The 24,650-nt window shown below is 36.7% G+C and overlaps 1 protein-coding gene across 10 annotated transcripts in view; it reads left to right on the top strand.

The window, feature by feature from the left end:
• The window catches only part of LOC108908271 (rap guanine nucleotide exchange factor 2), a 71,651-nt gene extending 47,563 nt beyond the window's left edge, over positions 1 to 24,088 (top strand). For 2 of the 10 annotated variants that reach the window (XM_023454339.1, XM_018712259.2), the window contains 15 exons: positions 4,714 to 4,789; positions 12,442 to 12,540; positions 13,086 to 13,289; positions 13,348 to 13,748; positions 13,808 to 14,791; positions 14,843 to 14,999; positions 15,054 to 15,606; positions 15,716 to 15,927; positions 16,248 to 16,845; positions 17,765 to 17,911; positions 18,162 to 18,338; positions 19,555 to 19,677; positions 21,274 to 21,366; positions 23,244 to 23,378; positions 23,717 to 24,088. In XM_023454339.1, the coding sequence (XP_023310107.1) occupies positions 4,714 to 4,789; positions 12,442 to 12,540; positions 13,086 to 13,289; positions 13,348 to 13,748; positions 13,808 to 14,791; positions 14,843 to 14,999; positions 15,054 to 15,606; positions 15,716 to 15,927; positions 16,248 to 16,845; positions 17,765 to 17,911; positions 18,162 to 18,338; positions 19,555 to 19,677; positions 21,274 to 21,366; positions 23,244 to 23,378; positions 23,717 to 23,748 (3,991 nt within the window). In that variant the 3' untranslated portion in view covers positions 23,749 to 24,088. Of the gene's footprint in view, positions 1 to 4,713; positions 4,790 to 9,684; positions 9,886 to 11,300; positions 12,006 to 12,441; positions 12,541 to 13,085; positions 13,290 to 13,347; positions 13,749 to 13,807; positions 14,792 to 14,842; positions 15,000 to 15,053; positions 15,607 to 15,715; positions 15,928 to 16,247; positions 16,846 to 17,764; positions 17,912 to 18,161; positions 18,339 to 19,554; positions 19,678 to 21,273; positions 21,367 to 23,243; positions 23,379 to 23,716 lie in introns of those variants that run through there. The other 8 variants (XM_018712256.1, XM_018712258.1, XM_018712255.1 and 5 more) reach the window with 8 other exon arrangements.
• The last annotated feature ends 562 nt before the right edge of the window (positions 24,089 to 24,650 follow it).

Raw genomic sequence — 24,650 nt, 5'->3', positions numbered from 1 at the left:
CTTCAAATTCAGAGTTAAGTGCACCTTATGTACAGTAATAGGCATCTACCAAACTTGTAGAACTATCGGTAGAATCAGCGCCAGCGGTTCCAAAGAAGTTATCAGTGTAGTAAGACAGTTGACTGTCTAAAAGCAAATGTTTAGTTCTGTCTGTTATGTGATATTCAAAATCTATGTTTGCTCTAAAAACTTATTCTTATTTGTATAAATTGGTATATTTACATTTTTCTTTGTTTCAAATAATTCTTGTCAAAGCCAACAAAGAAATGATCACAGTTTTCCAAGAATTTGAATTGTATGAGAATAAGACACACTTAGGACGCTTTCTATTTCTATTTTATATACATGTAACAAGAAAAAAATTGGTCGATAAATAAAAGAAGTTATATAGGTGGCTGGCCCCTAACCAGGGGACCCTGTAGAGGCAATAATTTGAAGCTTCGATATCTCATTCCCGGTACTATTATTATTCATAGAAATTGAGTCACACAATAGTAGATAGTACGTAAAAATGACACGTTATAGAAAGATACGCGAAGAGATGCCATTATTGCGGGATCCATATCCTCTTTCCGGAACACGGCCGTTGACGTCACGCACTCCTCAAAGTGCTCGCCAACCGGATATAAAGCCGCTATCGCCCCATCTCACGATGAAAATGTTTATGAGACACCCGATACCCGATTGACGACAGCGAGCTGGGGGCGATGTTACTGTTTTTTTATTTTTAAATGGATGCTATGACGCAAGCAGCGCGATAGGAGTTTCGTCGAAGGACCCTGTGACATAAATCGTCCAGAATAATTAATCCTTCTGATTATCTACAAACAAACTGAGAAACGAAAAAAATGAATTGAAATAACTACTGATAAAATAAAAAAAAAATTGCAAAAAAATATTATAAGGATTGCTCAAAACGCAGTTGATATTAATAATATATGTTCGGTGGTATTTCCAAAAAATTACACGTATTTAATATTTTGAGCCAATTAAACAATGCAAGGAAGGTTCATTGATAAAACAATCGTCGTCAAGGGGTGTCACGTAGTTTTTCAAGCTTATCGGATTTCATTTGTTGTCTGTCATCTACGATTTACGAATTTCTGAACCAGGATTAAGCGCAGTCGGTGGCCATCCTTATCTTTGTCCTTTTTATTGTGACAAGGGTGAGAACTATAGAACTTTATATATTTGAACATTACAGTGATGTGTGAAATAAACACAATTAGCATGAGATTATAAAATATATTCGTACAACTCTCATTGAGTGTGAAAAGTTCATTACAATTGTGTTTGTATTGAAACTGTTAAACATTCATACATTCATATTGCGAATACAACAGAAAAACTTATTATCAACATAGGAAGTGATGCTGACAGGAACAGAATTAAGTTAATAAATTATTGTAATGTATAAGAATGTTTTGTTATTAATTTTTGTATTATTAGCTGTGTTATTGTTACAATTATCTTTAAAAACGTCTTTTCAATATCTAGCGAAATAGAAACAGATTCTTGGAATACAATTCGCTGTGGACCTGTTTAATCCCGCTTCTCGTTTTTTGACCTGGCAATCTAACACAGGTAGTTATTGCATTGAATCTATGAATGTACTTTACGTACTACATTGATGTAATGATTTTAAAAATATACATGGCGATTCAGGTTTAATCTGGATAACTTCAGGAATCGATAGAACGGGTTAAAATGATGTTCATTCATGATGTAAACATTTCCTAAATCGCATCGTTTTGGAGATAGAGGGCGTTGAAATAGAATTTTTTTCCTGCTTTTCCCTCATAACTTTTCAACCACTCATACGATTGAGGTGAAATTCGGAATACAAACACTCCTTATGATCTTACATAAGCTTCTTAAGTTTGAACCACCTACCCGTCTCAGAAGTGTATTTTATGTGCTACCCACGCTCCTATATTATTTCAGAACTTCAAAAAATTAATTTCAATAAAACAGCTGCACACCACTTTTGTCTCATTAATTTTAGGAAAAGAAAAGGGAAAAAAATCCTACTTCAACGCCCTCTATCTCCAAAATGATACGATTTAGGAAATAAGTTTATATCATGAATGAACATTATTACATTATTAACATGTATTCCTATTCTATCGATTCTTGAAGTTATCCAGATTAAACCTGAATCACCCTGTACAGATAATTACTTGGATCCAAGGTTAATAAACTAAATCTGAGTGAAGGTTTTATTAAAATTTGTACAAGAAATTAAATTTATAGAACATAAAAATATTTACCCGTGGAGTAATGCTGTGTTGGTAAATTTAACGTTTTTATTTTTTTAATAAACTTGCAGTATGTATAACATGTAGTGTATAATTCAATAAAAAGTCGTAACTGTGTTATTACTTTTAATCTAATTAATAACAACAAATAGCAAGTAATAATATTACGCTATTGCATCACACTTTACACAGTCTACTAATTTGCCAATGCCCCGCTAGGTTCTGAAGTAAATAATAATATTTTTTGTTGTCGAACCTTGAACATTTGCTAATGTTTTTCTTTTACAATATATATTTACACGCTGAATATTTTGTTTCAATAAATTTCATCACAACGTAAAAGGAAAGTGAAGTAGTTCTGTTGACCTCTACCATACGGGGCGAATTTATTTTAAATAAACTTAAAAAAATTGACCATGTAGAAATTGATTTCAATACAGGAACTAAATATTCTGGCACATTTTCCTAGTTCCCCTACAAGTGCAAATATTTACATGATATTTTGCATTCGGGTCACTGCTAGCAGCGGAGTACATAGCACATAAATATTTATTCTATTCAGTTCCTAGCGGGTACTAAAAGAATAGTTTATATACATCGAAACGCTCGATGCTCAATTTGTTTTACTTCCTTCTGTTTTATTATAGTAAATATACGCGTACCGTAGAATTTTACGTACTTTATGCCGTAACAGTTTTACTTTATGTACGTTGTTTAAGGTCAGTAAATCGTGCAGTATTGTAATTGTATCTATTTAAATAAACGTTTCCTGGAGAACTTTATTTCTTGATTGCGTTGAATGCATTTACGGGGTGTAATAGGTGGTATATAGACGGTTTAAAATAAAATAAAACATGCCGAGGCTGTTTATCTGTCGTTAGCACAGAATAAGGATGGCAACAATTTAATATTTCACATGACCTTGCAATAGCAAAAGAACTCTATATTAGAAGAGTATTCAGTGCCCTTTTTGGAGGGGAAATCGGAGCGAAGAATTTAAAATTAGTTATTTTGAAAGCTTAAAAAAACAGACGTTTGAAATCTTATTTTATTTTTCACTTAGGCGATATAGCTTGTTTATTACTAGGAAACGGACTAGGAAAACAACGTCATATCACTCTAGGGCGAAATAAGCGGACATTATTATTATCACCCGCATTTTGACCCTATTTTGTACCCTTCTTTTCTACAAGTAAATGTGCCTTGTATAAATGAAGCAGACAAGTGAAAGTACAAAGTTTATTAACATTAATATTTGATATAACAATAATTTGCTTTAAATTAATAACAAAAATCATTTACAACCGAAAAAAAAACGAAAGTACAATTTGACAAGGACAGTAACACCAGAAAAACTACCTAAATTTTCTTTGCCATCGAATAAATGTTGTTCATTTTTCCTCACAATCAATTCAGAAAAATTGTTATCACTAGTTCTTTCGATTCCTGCCATTAAACGAGATATTTTGTTCTTGGAAGTTATGCTGTCTTCTATTATCCATTCTGCCTTTTCAATATGTCTCCTCAGAATCAATCACCAAACTATCAAAATCAATAATTTGCGGATGTCAGATACATCGTGGATGTATCTTTTATATATCGAGTAATTTTCTTCATCTCTTTTACATTTAATTATTAAATTTAAAATAAATATAAAATCAGATGTGTAAGTAAAAAATAAAACGTTGTATGCACCACAGGAGATACTGTATATCCTTTGGTACATAAATAACTATTGCAGGAAATAGTCGAATAACATTTTTTAGGTTACCATTTTTTGTATCAAAACAATAACACACATTTATTTCCTTTTTTCCCATTATTAGCAGCCATGAAAATCTACTGTTATTTACCCCTATCAACGGAATGATGTGATTTTTACCATTAGATAACTACTTGCACTATGACGTACTGATTTTCCCCAGTAAGAAAATTTTTTTTTCAAAACAATGAGTGACAACTGCCAAATTTGTACAAAAACAATTTTAAATGATTTCGCCATAGATTTGACGCTATTTTATTTATAATAAACTACACCCCATACGAGGGGACGAGTAGTCATAAATTTACCCCCGCATCTGATTTCATCCCCGTACCACGCACGAAACGTTCCTCAAATACGATACAATCTACCCCCGTGCTCCAGTTTATCCCCGTTTAAGAACTCGCGCTGTAGATTTTATAGTTCCGTAACGTTTACATTCGCTTTAATGGTATTGTTATAGTCGATAATAAAATTACGAAAATAGCAACCGGGAGATATGCTCTCCGGAGGGAGTTCTGCTTTATTTAACTTAATTCGAGACGTTTATATTCTAAATACGCGCTGTATTAGGGGGGATTCAACGTCTTAATTAACAAAATAAATATCAAAGGTGGCGCACCTTTCATATTATGTAAACAAACAAATAAATGATGATTACCGTTTTTTAATTATATTTTTTTTTTGTTTTAGTTTTGGAAAAAGGACAGGTGGCAGCGCTCGTCGACAGAACGAATGTTTCGTATTGGAACCATCAGAGATGATTGTAGTAAGTATAGACTTTTCTCAACATTTGCTATGATGAAATGGTGCCAAGCTTATACCGAAAAATCTTAACCCTAAGCTTTTTCTTAAGAAAGTAATAAGTAATAGTCGATAACCTTTGTATCTTTAATAATAACCAAGACACAGGTAGACCAATCGTAGACAAATTTGTTTGTTTTAATAACACTTATTCAGGTTATGAATATATTCTTTACGGTGTTCCACAGGGCACCGTGTTAGGACTTTGTATTTCATTCTATGAATTAATGACCTGTTCCCCTTTCTGATATCTTTTCTTAGTACGTCATTTACTGGTAATACTACTGCCTATGGACCTGCCTATGCTTTTCCTACGAAATAATTGAAAGAGCATGGTTTTCAGCAAACAGTCGGCTTACTCAGATTTCTAATATCGAAGGACATTGTTTGACTTCATATGTTTAAATAACTCGCTGTTTGTTTTGTTGCGCTGTATTTCGATTTTTTATTTGTATTTTGTAATACCTACATATATTTATTCTGTTTTAATGTTGATATTTTTGTGTGTATACATATTTCTGTTTTGACTTGCCGTACGGATTGTTGTAATTTAACAGTCAATAAATACTACTACAACTTGTACTAAATATATGTATCTGTACGCCATTCAGTTTTTCTTTGTATGATAGGATTAGAAATCGTTGGAACGCACACTAGATTTAGATGAATTAAAATTCGTCCTTATCGACTTTGGAAATTTTTATTGCTCAACCAACCGAAAGCTAAATATAAAAAATTAGCGATAATTTTAGATGCTTCCTTCCTTTTAATTAAGATATGTTATTATAAAAGTTCTATTTACAAAGCCAACAAGTGCAACATTGTACGAAACCGAATTATATTTATTTACAGACCGTAATGTTTATCCAAGTTGGCCGCTTCCCGATTTCTACGATTCTCGTCCGATAAGCGAGCGAACGGTCGTGTGGCAACCTCCCCCGTACTTTAAAAGAAAAGTTATGTCATCACATCCGCCCGTTCCGAACCAAACCTCAACTACGGGGAATATTTTTCATCGAGCGGATACCAGTAGATTAGATAGTGGGTGGTAACGATGTGAAAAAAAATTATCAGTGTCTATTTTATACATATACAAAAAGGATGTTACAAAATGTAAAAACTTTTAAATATGTACAAAGTACCCCAAATATAAGAAAAAAAAGTTCATGTGAAGATAATATGTCGGCAAACTCTTCGTTTCCCATATACAGGGTGTTAAAATTTTTCGTAAATAGTTTTTGTGTCTTCCAAACGGTGTTGACCAAATCAATTAAAATTTGGTATTACCTTATATGTAAATGTACAATTTGAATATGGTAATGAGGTAGTTCAGGGACAAAAATTCAGAATTTTTTTTTTCAAATTGTCCTTAAAAATGAATTACATTGGGCTCTAATTGTTGCAGCCTTCTTCTACCTCTTTCTTTACAATTTTCAAGAAAGGCATATTCAGGTCTACCATTTGACGTTTGTTGAGTTTCGCTGACGATTATTAAAATATAGCTAGAACTATTGCCATATTATTGCTAAACATGATCTGTTCCGATCGTGATAGTAAATGTTGTATCATGCTATAAAGATCCGCTCTTGCGGTTTCATATTTGCTCTTTCCGTTTTCTTTAATGGCTACCAACTATCAGTTTTGGGTCAACCTGTACGTTTAAATATTCTCAGAAGGGATGATGAAAGCAGCTTATGAAATGTGTAAAGGGACAAATAAGCATTATTATACGCATTTCGTGCCGTCTGGTAGTAACATCGTTGGAAACAAAAATTAAAAAAGTACGCAACGATGATATTGAACCACCCATAACGCGTCGTTATTTTAAAAATCACCAAAAAAAATGCCGATATGAATCATATGGGAATTAAAACGCCATTGGTGATATTTTTAAGTGAAAAGTTATCATTTTGTTGTTTGTTTCTACTAGGGTGAAACCGAATTAATTAAACATTAGCGCATAAATACGTAACAAGAATTAAAAGTTGCGTACATATCCTTTCGTTTTACTCTATTTGATCCCAGCCGTTTCAGTTTTGAGTCAATTCTTGATCGCGCTGTTGTTCTAAGAGTACCACGAAAACATAGAAGAATGACTAACGTCCGTCCCGTCGCGATAACGTTAATATTTCGGCGCCATGTTGGTTTTCGTTTAACGCAGAAGTGTTGTGAATAATCGCATAGGCGATAACAAGTTACTGTGCAATGTAACTACTGTCACTCAGATATAGTGTGGGAATTACTGCTCTAATCAGTTCGCTGTACAGGGTGACAACTTTAAATCGCTGTTGCCGCTGAATTGTCGCTAAACATTGAGTGCTAGACAGTGCTAGAAAAATTGACTAAAAATTTTGTTTTAGGTGACATGTTTATAGGAACTCCTTTTATTAATTTTGTGATGTAGAATTCGCCATTAAAGTTTGACCAAGCATTCCAGTTATACCCTGAAATTAAATCGACTTAATTTTATCATCTGGCCTTACGTTGTGCACGTATTTTAAAGGCGCCCATATAATTTCACCGACACTTGAACCAATTAATGTTTTACTACGTCATTAACACGAACTGCCGGTAAATATGCAACAGTTTTCCTAATGACCGGGAAGCGCGCGCTCGCTATATTATATAGGGTAAAAGGTCGTAGGTCACCAGCAGTTCATCATCCGGTTGCTAGGTAACTTGCTGAAGAACCGTTCAAACAAATTATATGACTTTCCCGCGGCACCGGGACTCATACCGTCCCCACCTTCGGGATTTACCCTACGGGGTCGGATATTGACCCAGATAACAACGGGTCTGTGTACCCTTATTTAAACAGAGAGTTAAGTAAGTCAATCCTCAGCTCCCAGGGGATCCTTCGGAGGTTTGCGATTATAATTTGTTTTACTAAAGGAATCGGCAAGAAGAAGTTAATGAGAAATACTTATTTACACCGTAAAGGGGGTAAGTATTATTTACCAGTAGAGGACGATTTTGCGCCCGAGCGGAGCGAGGGCTGGCAATAGAGTCCGAGACTGGTAAATTATACTTAACTGCTGCGTGGTGTATAACATTTTATTATCTGCTCCCACAGTTCTTTACGGTTCATGAAATAAAGATTAGGTTTTATTTTTTGACATTTCTTAATCAATTTATTTTGACATTATTCGGAATCTGGCAAAGTCGCCTTGTTTGTTTGGATTTTGTCGTTTCTAAGATAACACATATTTGCTAATGAAGGTAGTGACGGTCTTAGGCATTTACAAGATCATGCCGTTCTGATGAGTTATGCAAACTTACATTGGACAACGTGAATTTCAAAAATTTCGATGACGTTATTGTAGTTACAATTCCAGATTGTATGTTTACAATTACTTCTCGTCTGGATTCTGTTTCTCACCTAGAAATGCTCAAGAAATATATCAAAATTAAACTGGAAATTAAAACTGAAATTTCACGCTTTTTTATGTGCTATCAAGCAAGTAGATGTTCCAAGAAACCAGTCGGCAAAAATACCCTTTCTATGATTCCTAATAAGATTGCACAGTTTTTGAAACTAAAACATCCTGAAACATATACAGGCCATTCATCCCGAAGAATATCGGTAACGTTACTGGCTAATACAGGAGTTGATGTGTTAGCAATCAAGAGACATGATGGGTGGAAATCAGCCACAATTCAATTCAATACCTCCTTAAAAACAATGTATTAATAGTCTATTTACTATAGTGGGAGCAAATAAAATATATTTTCAACTTAAAAATGATGATGTACAAGTTTTAGAGATGAGTATTTTATACAGGGTGCACTTTACAGGAGGAGAAAATATTCTGGAAATAGCGTGAATTTGAGAAAACCGTATTTATAACAAAAAATTCCTGCAGATAAGAATAATTTTACAGTTACAGTCAATTTACTCAATCCGCTGTGTGGTAACCTTATTTTAGAATATTAAACTTGGTTTAATTGAATAAATTTCAGTTTCTACCAAATTTGTATTTAATATTGAAACGGATTACGCCCCACTTTCATCGAAATCATTTTATTATTCATGCTCCACCCGAACATGAATAATAAAATGATTTAACATCGTACGCCTACTTAACTAAGTTGGAACCTTACGGTAACGGCGGACTAATTGGTTTTAAATTTTTATGGGCGGTGGAAAACGGGAAGCCCGTGAGTTATAGCGAAGGCCTCGACCCCCGCAAGGGTTGAAGCGATGTTGTGGGAGTAGCGTCGGATTCCGAACGGCCGTAATTGAAGTGGGGCGAGCAATTACGGCCCTTCGTGCCCTACTGCTAGTGTCGGTTCATATCTCGTTACGGATTAGGTACATTTATTTTCATCGGGTAATCTCCAGCAACAAGTGAGTGACTTTTTTATGGAGAAACTCCCTGGTTGTTTAAATTTTATGCTTCAGATGAACTGATGCTATTTACCGACCTTTTTTTGTTATCCATGCATCTAATATTGTATGTAGAAACCGGGTTTATCGATGTCACAATATTAACACAGTACTTTGGTGGAAACGTGTAAATTTCCTGTGAAAAAAAGGTGACGAAATGTCTGTTTCGAGAAGCCAACCTCGCAGCTACGCTACGTCGTACACGTTCAATATACCGGGTGCTCCTCAGCGTCCATCCCCTAACAGACAGAAGCCCTGCCAGCCATCCATCCGCACCCGCGGTTGCCGGAGGCGTCTGGCTCGTTCCAAGAGCGAGTGTGCCGCATGTGTTGCCGCTATTTTTACAAGTCTCCGAGCGGGACACGGGCTTGGCCTCGCTTTATCAGCGCCCAGCCACCATGCCCGAGATACCGCTCGCTGCTCCAACAGGAAACGCTTCCTCTTGTTTCGGTTTCGACAAAACATGACTTAGTTCTGAGCCGGAGCCAGTGTGCCGCGCGCTGCTTGAACGGGACCAGCGAAAGTCTTCGTTCTTTTCTGTGTTTTTTTCTTCTCGATTGATAAGTGTCTGTGACCCTACGAGAACGTCCTTATTGTCTGCGATTAGATGGAGAACCGCAAGTGGAAGGGAGCCTGATTTTTTAATGGTTATTGTGCGCGCCGGATTGTGAAAGGTTCCGAGTTGATAATTGCGTTATTGTCTGCTTTCATAATGGCTTTTGTGGCGGATTTCGTACACGCTGTGTTGTTTGTACGGTGGTTCAATGTATAGGATTTGGCCGATGTTAAATAATGGTGGATTCGAGTGGCTTGTATAAAAGCTTGTTTAAATAAAACTCCTTTTAACGTTGCATAGTATCGTGTACGTTATAGCTTACACGTTTATAATAATTCTTCGAATATAGGAGAATTGAATTCGTTGGGGAGAAAAATGGGAAATCCTCGTGGAATCTCAGTAACTCGAAATGTTCGGGAAATGCCAATTTATCAGGGCCTTGTTTCAGAACGGGAAAAGCTTATTTATATTATATTTCCTTTATGAAAAAATATAACGAAACAGTTTGAAGATAAACAAAGGAAATATAATGGCTGTCCAATGTCAGAAAGTCCTAAAATTAAAAGCCCTGACATCAAAATTCGATAAGAAGAACATATTTTGCCTTGCAAATGAAAACTGGTGCGAGAAAAGAATAAATCATTATGCAAAATGCAGATATAGGTTTCGAAGCGTACTTTTTTTTATCTCTTTCTTCAGATGGAGACAAGTTATACGCCACCTTTAATTTTGCCTTGATCATTTTTTTATTTACCTATCTAATAATTTTCACTTCTTTCACCTGGTATAAATTTAAAAATAAATGTAATTAACCTTTTTAAAAGACAAATAAGACTTCACTAATGGAGAATTTCCAATTAACAATTAGCCGGAGGCAAGCAATACATTAGCTGATTTGCATTTCTTGTTTAATCACGACTTTTTAGACAAATATAGCCGCACAGGTACCGCGAACAAGTTACGTGGCTATTTTTTTTTTCACTTGTTTGCTTTTATTAGACGACTGCCTAATGGATATTTGAACTTGGAATATTTCGGTTCAAGTTTTGATTTACCAAACACGTGGCTAATAAAACGAGAAATTATTCGTTAACAGAATGGAAAATTATCTTCTTGAAACGAAAAATATATATTTTCTTCTTCGTAAGAGTGGTTATCTAGTGGCAACCTCATTTTTGTCAGCTAGCACAACACATAGGTGGAAGTAGTGTTGGTGATATTGATATAGAACAAAACAACATAAAATATCGTTGACACCGTCGACAGTAATTGCTTGTTTACCATATAAACGCGAACGCGATAATACAATCGAAATGGGTTGTGTACGCTGGATATCTCGAGAGGAAGGAAGCTGAAAATATAACGAAATATTTTCTGGCAGAGGTTACCTCATAAGCAACAATACCCGAGCCAACGGTCGAAACTGATTTTTGATAATGAAATTTTTCCGCTTTAGATTTAATCTCGATTTCATTATTTCCTTCTTGCCCCGCTTGAGATTTGTCCTTGTGACTTATTAATTTTTAACTAGCTAAATCGAGATTATTTTGGTATCGCTATCGACTTTGTCGTTTCCATTGTTCAAGTCTGCTAAATTGAAACGTAGCAGCGAACTTAATTTTAAGCAAGAAACTGTTATAGTCGGGAAGCATTTAATAAAAAAGTGCATGGGCTTTTGCAGTACAACACAGCGTGAATGAAATATTTCTGAAAGATGCTACATGTGATGAGCCTTAGGCTTGCCTGATTTGACTCTGTTTTAAAAGTACGTGTGGAAAAAATTAAAAAATAAAATGGGGCAGTTTCCTACAACCGTTGCCTATTAGATGTAAATGCATTTATGCACCATCTAAATTATTTATTAAATAAAGTATAGTTACTATGAATTATGACAACTTTTGTACTTAATCTAATTATTATTGAATGGCGTTAACGGACTGCATCGGTAAAACACGTGCTTAGAATTAAAATAGAGAAAAATGACTGACGCTTAGAACCGCAGTTAAAAATACAACACAAATAGATCATTTGCATTATCCAGAAATTAAAATGTTGAAACACGCGTTGAGGACCGCTGTGGAGCTGGATAGGTTGCCTCCGGAGAAGAGGGTGTCGATAGCCGGTGTCAATTTGAGGAGGAGGAGTTCCGTCTATAACGCACAAGTGATGAAGAAGCAGTTGAGGAGGAGCAGCTCCCTGTCTTGGCCCAATTCCCGGTCTTCCTATGAATGCGACGAGGTACATTGCCAAAAGATTGTTATTCACTTTAAAAATTGTAAAAGAATGTTTTCTTATGTAAATCTTTCTATATAGCATCTTATCTTATAAATAACAATTTATTTGTTAGCAGCGATATCCAGCAATGTTTTTTACGCACGGAAAAACGCATAGCATGCAATAATCCTCACTCGAAATGCACTGATATCAAACAGAAGCCGAGTAGATAACGATTTTATCTCGTGGGAATAAAACTTGACGGTACTCATAAAAAGTGTAGATTCCCCATTAGTCATATTTGTGATATAATTCGGCGTGTTCCAACCTAATTTTTGAAGCAGCGATCTTTTAGATAGAAATAGTCGTAAATAAAGTAGAGGCGTGACGAATTAATTGTTTACATTTTTTTTAACCACTTGGATTGGAATGGGGAAGTAAACATGTAATCTTGTTACAGATTGATTATCCTGACATAGAACAGAACAGAAGAGTACAAAATTCTCCACTAATGGATCATTCTCAGCATCGCAGCATCAACATAATGTTTGAGGATGCGGTAAGTAATACTTAAGAGTATTATTTTGTTTTCACTTTACCGTTTAATAAAAGTACATTAATAATAATAATAATAATATACCGCCTACTCACACTTCTTCGCGCGACAGGTATTGACGTATTTTTTGCAAATCGAAAAATGTATTCAATGAAAAATAACAAACAAAACATTTGAGAAAGTATAAAGTTTCCTGAAAAGCATAGAAATATCCAAAATGCCATATTAAACAACTCATATATTTATAAGAAACTCGTTGAAATGGAAGCTTCCAAGTTTTAAATTCCCATTTTGGTTACGTGGTTAAAAAAACAAATTTAAAAATAATTGTCCGATTTAGGGAGATAACTATTAAGTTTTATTAATTAAACCTCGAGTGAGACAGTATCAATAAATTTTAGATTAATACTTTTGTAATCGGTAAATTACATGATTATTAATTTTAACCTGTTATATCCAATTTTGACCAGTGTCTTAGTCAAAACTTGGATAAGTGATATTTTCCAATCTAGACTATAACTAGTCAATTAAATATTTTTGTTTCTTAGTATGGTCAAAACATTCCACGTCAGAGCCTATACCACAAGTGCAGCAGGGGTTCTCACTCTTCGGACACCAGCTCCGCATACAGCGGCTCCGACACCATGGCCTCCACCCACTCGGAACTCGACGGCGACGAGCTCGACCTCACTGGGCTTGTCGAGAGCATAGTTGACAGCGACGAGGAGGACGACCTGGTAGAGAGCATGGATGTAAGTCGTATCACTGCAACTTTTTAACCGTTGCATCGGCTGATTTCAAAATTTGCAGAGTTTGACGGTGAGGGATCGTGTCAGGGACTGCCTTGAGAAGGAACCCACGGAGCGTACGGAAGATGACATTGAGGCACTGTTGGAGTTCACTCAGCATTTAAAGGCTTTTACCAACATGACTCTAGCCGTAAGAAGAGCTCTATGTTCTGTGATGGTCTTTGCCGTGGTAGAAAAGGCCGGCACCATAGTTATGAATGATGGAGAAGAATTAGACTCCTGGTCGGTCCTGGTCAATGGCTGTGTAGAAGTGGTCATACCCGGCGAAGAAAATCAGACCCTCACGATGGGAGACGCCTTTGGCATACTCCCGACAATGGACAAACTTTACCACAAAGGTATTATGATAACCAAATGTGATGACTGCCAGTTCGTGTGCATAACACAATCGGATTATTACAGGTGCGTTAATAAAATCAGAAACTAAATTCGTAATTTACAAACATCCGTTTTTTCCTCAGGATATTACACCAAGGTGAAGAAAATACTCGGAGGCACGAGGTTGAAGGCAAACTGGTGATGGTGACAGAACTCAGGGGTTCCATGGAGCCTAGCAGCAACCGGAGGGGTCACGTGGTGATCCGCGCAACTCCCGAACGACTCATGCTTCAGCTTATTGAAGAAAACTCCCTCACAGACCCCACATACGTGGAAGACTTTTTATTGACGCATCGCGTGTTCATTCACAGTCCACTGCATGTGGCCAACCAGCTTCTAGATTGGTTTAAAGACCCCGAAGTTCGTGATAGAGTGACGAGGGTGGTCCTCCTGTGGGTTAACAACCACTTCACGGACTTCGAAACGGACCCAGACATGATAGAGTTCCTGGAGACATTCGAACAGGGTCTTGAGAAGGAGAACATGGGCGGTCAGTTAAGACTCTTGAACATAGCCTGTGCCGCCAAAGCTCGGATACGAAACGTAGTGTTAGCTAGACCGAACCGAGAGGAGCCTCTGAATTTCCAAATTCTTGGCGGTTTCGAGAGAAACTTTGGTATATTCATCTCTAAAGTGGACAAAAAGTCCAAAGCGGAAGACGTGGGATTGAAGAGGGGCGATCAGATCCTGGAAGTGAACGGACAAAGCTTCGAGCACGTGTCCCACGCTCGAGCTTTGGAGATCCTGCGGGGCACCACCCATCTCAGCATAACGGTTAAATCTAACCTATTGCACTTCAAGGAGATGCTGAATACCCCCGACAACTCCCCGAGACCGAGAAGTAGGAAAGTGTCGGAAATCTCGAAGCTCCAACCGGACCCTAGGGCCAGGCTGTCTAGCGTCGATGGAAATATAATCCTCGGTCATGACACTCCCGCTTCTCAACCTGTCACCATAAACAGTCCCGCGAAAGAGAGGAAGAAACAAAGCTTTATGACCCTCGGAACGAAAGGAAGGCTACACAAGGCCTTGATGGTTTTAAATATCTTGCCTAAGAATATCATTAAGTAAGTAACAAGAGTAATTTTGAGCCACCCAATATCTAAAGTAATAAAAAGTTTTTCCAGTGTCGGAATTAGTCACGACCAAGTCGACAGCTTTAACCCACCCTCCAATTTAGGTACAAATCTTTATCAGTCTCAAAGCAATCCGGATCTGATGTCGATTTGCTACGATGACCTGAGATGCACGGATTATCCCGAGCACGTATTAAAGGTAACTCGATTTTGAATTTCTGTTCGGTACGACTAAACGTTTATTTTATTACAGGTTTACAAACCCGACCAGAGCTACAAATACCTACTGGTGCACAAAGAAACTACCGCCCACGAGGTCGTCATGCTGGCCCTGCAAGAGTTCGGCATGACCGACCCCAGCAGCAACTTCAGCCTCTGCGAGGTCTCCGTAACGGACACGCAAACCATAAAGCAGAGACGGCTGCCCGACCAGCTGCAGAACTTAGCCGAGAGGATAGGCCTGAGCAGCCGGTACTACCTAAAGACGAACGGAGTTACGGAGACGCTGGTACCCGACGAACTAGCTCCCGAGTTGGTGAGGGAGAGCGCAGTGCATTTCTTGCAACTAAACGCCGTCGAAGTTGCCATTCAACTGACGCTTCAGGACTTCAGTATTTTCAGGCAGATCGAGCCAACGGAGTACATCGATGATCTCTTTGAAATTAAATCGAAGTACGGAACGCCTATGCTGGAACAGTTCGCCTCCCTCGTCAATAAGGAAATGTTCTGGGTCGTTAGCGAAGTCTGCTCGGAGCACAATCCGGTGCGGAGGATGAAAATCATCAAGCAGTTCATCAAAGTTGCCAGTGAGTATTTTATAACTGATCTTTATATTGTCTGACCAACGAGTGTGGTGGTTACAAAAGCTTCTTGGTGGGTGTGTTCAGACGGATCATGTCATCTTTTTATTTTTAGGGCAATGCAAGGAGTGTAAAAACTTTAACTCGATGTTTGCAATTATAAGCGGTTTGGGACACGGTGCGGTGTCCCGATTGAGGCAAAGTTGGGACAAGTTGCCAGGCAAATATCAAAGAGTGTTCTCAGAGCTGCAGCAGCTTATGGATCCGTCCAGAAATATGAGCAAGTACCGTCAATTAATAAGTGCTGAACAAACACAACCCCCAATTGTAAGTATTAATGGATTAATGCGATGGTTTAATTATTCAATATACATTTATGAAACATTCAAACACGTTCTGACATCACTCTGTTTTTATAGTCATATCTGGTACTTATTCATACTGTAAGTTTAGATGTCGTTCTTTTGTACTCTTTTTTCGATACTCTTGCTGTTTACATTATTTATTCCTCTGCATATTTGTTACCTTTCGTTTTTTCTCTCTCGTACACCAATCCTACTTACACGTACAATTCTAGTTGTTGTATTTTTAGTGTATATGCGTATCTTCCACCTAAACGGTGTAAAGTCTGTAATTCTCTGTTTTAGATACCTTTTTATCCGGTGGTGAAGAAAGACTTAACGTTCATTCACCTCGGCAACGATTCGCAAGTCGAAGGCCTAGTTAATTTCGAGAAACTACGTATGATCGCCAAGGAAGTCAGATCTCTCAGCAACATGTGCAGCAGCCCCTACGATCTACTCACCATGCTCGAATTGGGCGGTCAGCCTCCCAGCAATGCCATGGTTGCGCTCAACCAGCTTACCACGGCTTCATCTCAGTACCATGCGCAAGGTGAGTCGAAAAAACTTTTATTTGTGGCTCTTGACATTTCAACGTATAATTTTTGCATCTTAGGACAAGCGACTGTGAAGAGGCGAAAAAAGTCCACGGCCGCCCCAAACCCTAAGAAGATGTTCGAGGAGTCGCAGATGGTTAGGCGTGTTAAGGCCTACTTAAACAACCTTCAGGTGGAAACGGACGAGGCCAAACTACACGAGATGTCGCTGGAATGCGAGGGCGCAGCTACGGGGGGCGCCTCGGGTCCGGGAACTCAGAGATCCAAGAGGCACGCCTCACCGGCACCCTCTACTACCAGCAGTACGAGTAGTGCGAGCGACGAACGGAAACCCACCGCTAAGTTTGGTAAGTGCAGTAATGAGTAATATGCCCTAAGATGTGGATATCTCTAAATAATGGACAATTTTGTTTTCACGGGACTTTGCATTGGAGTGTTCTTAATATTACCATCCCTTGATATTTTTCACCAAGATCATATCGTAGATATAGATTTTTGCAGCATATGACATACTTGAAATCTTGTGACTAATCGTTGAATATCAGGTTCTTCTTCCACGGCATTTAAAATTTCTGGTTCTAAGTTTCTCACTCTGTTGTGTTTGTTCCTGTTCAATATTAGCGTATTGGCATTCAAAACTTCCATTTTCTTATTCAGCACTTGTCGGTAGGGATAATCCATCTGATATCTTGCAACAGCATCGTTTTCTCCTGACAAACAGTATGCTCTAACCATATCAACTCTTGATTCTAATACATGCTTTTCTGAATATCGCACAGAAACTTGAAAATGAAAACACAAAAGTACATTGTACCGTCACTGAACATTGAAATAAATAACTTTATACTTACATTACACAGACACTTCACAAACAACGTCTCGTAACCAAACTGAAAACTAAAATAAATATGTAACAAAATGAAGCCGCGATGACGTAATCGGCCATTTCCGTATCACGAAATTAACATGGCAGTTTGTTTTGTTCCAGTCAATTGGCAATAGCCCAACCTCAGTTCTGATACTAGACAAAAATATTACCCTCCACTTAAAAAGAAGCCGTTAAAAGCAGCTCAGTGTCTTTCCTTATTTTTTGTCCCCACCTCTAAATGACTGACATCTGTATATACCGAACATTTTGGAATTCCCCATGGCTGTCCGTTATTAAGAGTTATAGTGTTATAAGAGATATTTTAAGTATGTGTCACGATATGAACCTACGTATTGAAGTTTTGATCCGTAATTTTTGTCATAACGTACAATTTTTAGGTTCGGCCTCGCCTCAAGCAGTAAGAAAATTGTTGGCGTTGTCGGAGCCCGGCAAAACTCGGCCTCACCAACCTAGAGCGCCCCCTGGTCATTCGATAAATGCCAATCAGGCTAGTCCGGCTGTCAGAAGAGCCCCAAGTGCTACAGGTAAATAAAAAGTAACGCTAATAAATCATAGTCGACCTAAAACACTTTTAATTTGTTTGCAGTAACTTATTTTTTTTTATTTCCGTTATGGTGGAGTTTATTTTTAATTCAAACATCTTAATCTGGGTATATTTTTCATTACACACATCACTAAAAATCGTACGATATTGCAATAATAGTGGACACACGTCACAAATCTGCCTACAATTCGAGAATAGCAAATGTTGAAGTTAAAAAATTTCGATTGCAGGTAGTTATTCCAGTTACGGTTCTCATAGTTCGAGTAGTTCAGGTGCGGGAGGTAGGGCGATGCACGAGAGGTCGCATTCCGACACCCCCACCCCTTTGCCCTCGGTGGCTTTGTCGGCCGAAAGCAGTAGCGTGACGTCGCTTAGTAATTTGCCATTGAGAAAAACGCTTACTTCGGGTGAGTACATTTTTTTTTTAGTTAAGTAGGTCATTACCTATTCTCTATAGAATTAAACGATAACGGGGCAAGATGGGCTCATTTAGCATAATTTTCTAATTCAGAAAGTGTACCTTATAGTTTTTTGACAATTTTACCCTCTAAATAATTAACGATAATGGAGCACGGCAAAACGCACGGAAACCATATCGTGACGTCATACGAAGCCTTCATAAATGATTACAAGCCTCACGATCAGTAATTTTGATTGGAGCTTAAATGCAACCGATTGCTATTGTTCTTTGTAAACGAGTCATTAATATTGATAACGCTAACATTTAGGGATTTTATAGTACCAATCGTGCAATGTTGGTTCTCTAAGTTCGGTGGTTAGGTGGCTTTTAATAATTTATGAAAACTCGGTACCACTTGATTGGCTAACCCACATACTTGATTGGATCATATGACAAGTAGACAAAAACAAACAAATTTAAATGATAACGAAACCAAAAGGAGATGGATTTTTCGAACTGTTAACTATGATAATTGAAGTACGTGATAAAGTGATGCATATTTTTTATTCGTTTGCATTTTTTCAGTGTAATATTAAAGTTATCGTCTGTATTTTTTCACCATATGTTTAGTGCTCCAAGAAAAACAAATTACAAATATTTCTGAATGAGCCCATTAAATTTAGAATTGTAGTGTGCTTATTTTTCGGGTCGTAGATTTTCAAAATGTCATTTATTTCCTTGTTTTTGTTTTAGTTTGTTGGTAAAATAATTGTGTTGTGTCTTAAACGTAGTCTTATTTTGTATTTTACCATTAAAAATAAATTGCATTTGCTTAATGTAAAGAATATGTAAAGTAACGATAATAACCGGAGCTTAGGGAATGTACTGATTAAAATATATTATTTGTTTAACTTATTTATAAAATTAAAAATAAGTTTCTATTTCTTAAACCGTAATAATGTATCGATACATTTTTAACGTTCTATGTTGAAGGTATTTAAAAATTCGTAACGGTTGTAAATTTGTAAATAAACCGAGGCATGTCGACAAGTCCCCCACTCTGACCGATTAGACTCGTCTTACTAGCGACACGATTTAGCACAGCACAGTAATCGAGCACCACCCCACCCCCACCCCTTTCGTAATTTCGGCACGTCTTTCCACTATTATTCGAGCATCTTGTGTCTGTCGAGCACGATTTGAAAGGTGGCATGTTTACGCAGGTTCTGTAACTTCCTCAGACTCGGGTCATAGCACCATCAGTCAGGTGACGAACAGTTCCACCGACTGCCACCCTTACCAGCAGAGGTGTCCGAGCCCCCCGAGACACCCACCGCCTCTGCCAGGTATGTAGCTTGTTCTCCTCTTAACCTTTTGCTCTTTAGTGTTCTGGCGTATGTATGCGACTGTCTGCCTGCCGTAGGACTTGGTCTTGTTTGTTGCGTGTTACATTTGTGCGGGGTATACGTATGTGTATGTACAGGGTGTTTTGGGGGATACGAATAATTCATTTATAAAACGTCTAGTTGTTTCTGAATAAGTGAATGTTACCGATTTTTATTTGTTTATACCTGCATCTTAGAATTAAAACTATAAAGGATTCCTTTCTATTTTAAATTTTATCAGAAATGAATGATTTCAATTGAATGGGGTGCTTGAATAGAAAAACATGTAGTGATTTGTCACTGAATGCTATTCTACAATGAAAATAAAACAATACCGAGCAATTCTTATATCACAATTTCATTTTCTGTTAATATATGAGAAAATTGGGAGATCCTATTATAAAATTCCTTTATTTATCATTTTCATAAATTAGTTGATTCATCAGAAAACAACTTGGTGTTTTATAAAGCAACCTTGAATGCAGTTTAATCAATTTTTGGGTTTGCAATAAAATTGCGAGCATTTCTAAATAAAAAAAGAAATATAATTTTATCAGTGCATTCATAAGTTGTATGTAAATCATGGGATCCATGGGATCAGATTCGGTGTTTGGAAAGTCCTAAGGCAACGATTTCCCGAGAGATGAAGCATTGAATATTTTATTAGAATTATTTTCTTACTTCCTTTGCACTCACAAAAATCACTGCTTTAGGATTATTTCAACAACATTGACAGGTAATTACATACCACTGACTATTTAGAATTTTTTCACAGCAGAATTTTTTAAATGATCAATACTTGGGACCGATAAACGATTAGTTGTTCTTTAGAGGATGGTTTTTAGCCCCTCACAGAAATTTTTTTCATGAAAAAAATTTCAGACAAAATTTATATAGTAGTGACACATGGGCGTAGCTACAATTTTTGCTTGGAATGGGACCAGGATTGCAAGATTTATGGATGCCTCAAAAAAAAAAAAAAAAGCCGCACAGTCACAGATCTACCGATATGACAAAGATGATAATAATTAGATTTTTTTCTGGGATGGGCCATGCACACCTCTACCTCCCTAGCTACGCCCATGGGGTGAGTCCCTAAGGTATCGAATAGAATTGTGTGGTTGGTGGATTTATTTCTCAAATTTTGTTAGAAGTTTTTTAATCACTAATGTTCTTTATCTGAGCCTAGAAATCATCTTCTAAGAAACGTAGAAGTCCTGGCTTCACCACCCAAGTATAACTACTTTAATTTTCACAGAAAGAGACCGACTACATTCTACAAAATCGAATTAATGGATTTTACCTTTCCTGTTCCTTTTTTGTTAATTACAATATGCAAAATAAAAAACTATTTTTATTATTGTCTAATTTGAGTAAAAAAAATTGTTGAATACATATAGCGAAAAAATTCTAATACAGTCGTGCTGCAATTTTACACCACATTGACATCCTTATCAACTCGGGGTATAATGTGAGAGAGCGTGGGTGGTCATGCTGAATTTTATGTTGTGTTTGTCCATCACGGTGTTACATTAGTTTGTCTGTCGTTGGTGATAGGCTGGTATCCTATACGTACTGGTGCTATGCCTCCTTGCCCACAAGCTGTCGCCGTTTTACCTCCCTTACCTCATGCTTTGCGTAATACCAACGGTAAGTTTTGCAGATTTTAGTTTAGCCACTGTATGTTGCTTTGTAATAGAAAAATGTACTTAAGAATGTGCCTCATCCACTTGATTTTTGCATAAAAGTAGATGTAAAATAGATTTTTTGACTTAGATACATATAACTTTTTTTTTCAATAGAAATTGCAGTAACAGGAATTTTTCGTAGCACTACATTTTTATAACTGAAAATTAAAACATTTGTTCATTTTAGATAGCATGATCCATTGTATATACAAGTTCGGAAGGTCCCCATGGTACATCGGCCGTTACTTGAGAGCGATAAAGTAAGTCATAGAAATCCATGCGATAGAGAAAGATGGGTATAATGAAGGCGTCACATAGTCACCGCCTGTTTTGCCCTTCCACAGATAAGATCCACTTCCACTTGTAATTCAGCGACCGGTGGTCATCTTTGTTTTTGTCGTTTGCCTTTTCTTTAATAGATGTCACTACTTATACAATTCCGACTTCGGTATTCCAATATGTTAATACAATCCACTAACAGAGGGCAGCACAATGCGTAACAAAGAAAATTTTTTACAGTAGCTAGTAGATACCTCTGTTTGTAAATCTAGTGACCTTGTTTCCCCTACTCAGAAGTTATTCAAATGGAGTATAGTGCTCATCTGCATTTAAAGTTCATTTAGTTGTTATTTAAGTATACTTTTTAAAATGACTTAAAAATCCCAAGAAATAAAGCAAAATTCCCTATTTCCCCAATTCCAAAAAAATCTCACCTTAGAGAAATTGTGCTGCCTTCTGTTAACGGATTGTATTAACATATAGGAATACGGGAGTTGGAATTGTATAAGTAGTGACATCTATTAAAGAAAAGCCAAACGACGAAAACAAAGAGGACCAGCGGTCGCTGAATTACAAGTGGAAGTGGATCTTATTTGTGGAAGGGCGAAACGGGTGGTGTCTATGAGACCATCCTTCTCTATCGCACGGATTTCCATGACTTACTTTATCGCTCTCACGTAACGGCCGATGTACCATGGGGACTTTACGAACCTGTATACTATAGGATATATTTTTCTAAACTGTATGTGTGGCTATATAGTTTATTGTTCTCATATGCTTTGCTTTGGTTTACCATCATTGCTTTAGGCTTTGTACATTGTTTGCTTGCAAGTTTATAAATTATGTCATCGGCTGTTGTAAATACTAGACAAAGTACATTAAGTGTTTTGCGCAATCAAATATTTAAAAAAAGTCTCATAACTTTACTATATTGGTTGTAACTTTGAATGGGGCTTTAGAAACACAAGTGTTTTCAAATTTCGTCATGAACACATAATTTTTTTTTTAATTTAGAGGAAAGGTTATTTAAAAGCACAATTCTATACTACCCGCCGTATAGTAGCCCTATTATCCCACAAACGAAAATTTAATTCCTTTAAATAAGATAAACTATACAACAGAACCTAACAAATAATATACTCAAACAATAATAAATAAATAACGACAAATGAAATACACAAAAATAAGTAAATAATCTGTTTATTCACCTGATTTTTACAGCATATGACATACTTGAAATCTTCCACGGCAATTAACATTTCCAGTTCTAATCTCAGCGGCCGAGTTAACAAGAAGTAAAGTGCAGTTTAATTATAACTTGACTATTTATTTGATTTAAAAAAATCATATCAGATCTTTATTCAGGGAAACGTATACTATTACCCTTAGAAAACTGACGCCCCACTCAAAAGTTACTCCCTGTATTATATTGTACAATTTAAGTGTGAAGTGCTAATCAGAATATAGTATGTAAAACATTCATCTTGTATTAAAAAGTATTGCTCGTTTAAATAATTATATGGAATTATTTTTTTTGAAACGAGTGTTATCTGTGTTTAGGCCCAGGTAGAAGGCAGCCACCCGCCTATAGCGTGGCAGCTCAGATGGCCCGGTTGCACCGATTAGGCAGGGCGCACTCCCACGAAGGTGTTACGCAAGGTTACCACTATCACACAGATCCTGACACAGATCAGGGTGAGTACGACTGATCCATTTTTACAACAACCTCGATATTGACTTTCGTGACTCCAAACGAGCGACTTTTTGACGTAGATTCTCTTTAACTACGAAGTAAAACATAGGAATGGAATTCTTTTCATATTTAAAGGATAAATCGACCGTCAATTTTATGTTTCTCTGTTCAGGTGACGACTTGACTGATTCCACCTGCGAATCAGACACAGTTATAATAATGGTCTGACGAAACCATGGACGATCCCACACCCACTGACTTGAAACTAGACGACAATTGACGAGTACAAAAGCTAAGCTTAATAATTTACCGATATGTGATCGTATTTATTTTTGCACAGATGATGAGGAGACCCAAGTCTCAGCAGTGTGAATATGTTTGCACCGCCCAGTGATCTATAATAATATTTAAAGAGAAAAAAATATTTATTTCGGTGTCTGCATATCATCTCAAATCTAATACTCATAGATCTGTGTGTTACGATTACCTATATGTACACGGTTTGTGCAAAAATTAGGGGTACTGAGGCGAGGGCAGTACCGTCGTTCTTAAAAACGTACTTCAGTGGACCTGGTAGCCACGGTAGTACCGTCGCCTCCGTGACAAGTACCTGATTATTATTATTTGTGATACAAGATCTTCTGTTACAAACTTTAGTTAGATTTATTTTATTTATAATAGGGAAAATATGAAATACACGCTGTATATAAGATTATGATTTTTTTTTTACTTTTTACCTCTTAGTTTAGCTGAAGAATGTATTTTATTCATATACTGCCTCATAAAGATATAAACGAATTGACGAAGAGTTCAGAACAGTAACTCTAAAAAATTATTTATTTTCCTTTCCAATTAAGGCTACACTTATTTATATCTAAGAAATGTGTTAGGACTGTGATTTAATTTTGAAGGATTTTTGTAAATTCAAGGCTTTATTGTAAAAAGTCGTGTACATTATTATTTTCCAAAGTATTGTCAACTACTTTTTCCCATCTTTCTGTCAGCTGAGAAAAAATAAAAAGTAAAGCCTAAATATTGTTACAGAAGTTTCCGATGCGATATAGCATAAATTAATTCACAGTTCCAGTAGATGTTATATCAAGGAAATAAACAAAATGTACATCTTTCGTTCTGGAATCATTTTTATGGTGAATTTAAATAAATATATTTTTATATTCTGTAGGGAGCGCAGTATATGGTTATATTTTTATTTATTGCCATTGCAGATCATTCCAACTATTTGTAAATATATCGTGTAACTTGCTCTAATCTTT

This window comes from Anoplophora glabripennis, unplaced genomic scaffold (genome assembly GCF_000390285.2).
Source record: "Anoplophora glabripennis isolate ALB-LARVAE unplaced genomic scaffold, Agla_2.0 scaffold18, whole genome shotgun sequence".
Taxonomy (NCBI): Eukaryota; Metazoa; Arthropoda; class Insecta; order Coleoptera; family Cerambycidae; genus Anoplophora; species Anoplophora glabripennis.
This window is presented reverse-complemented; position numbering and strand designations above follow the sequence as displayed.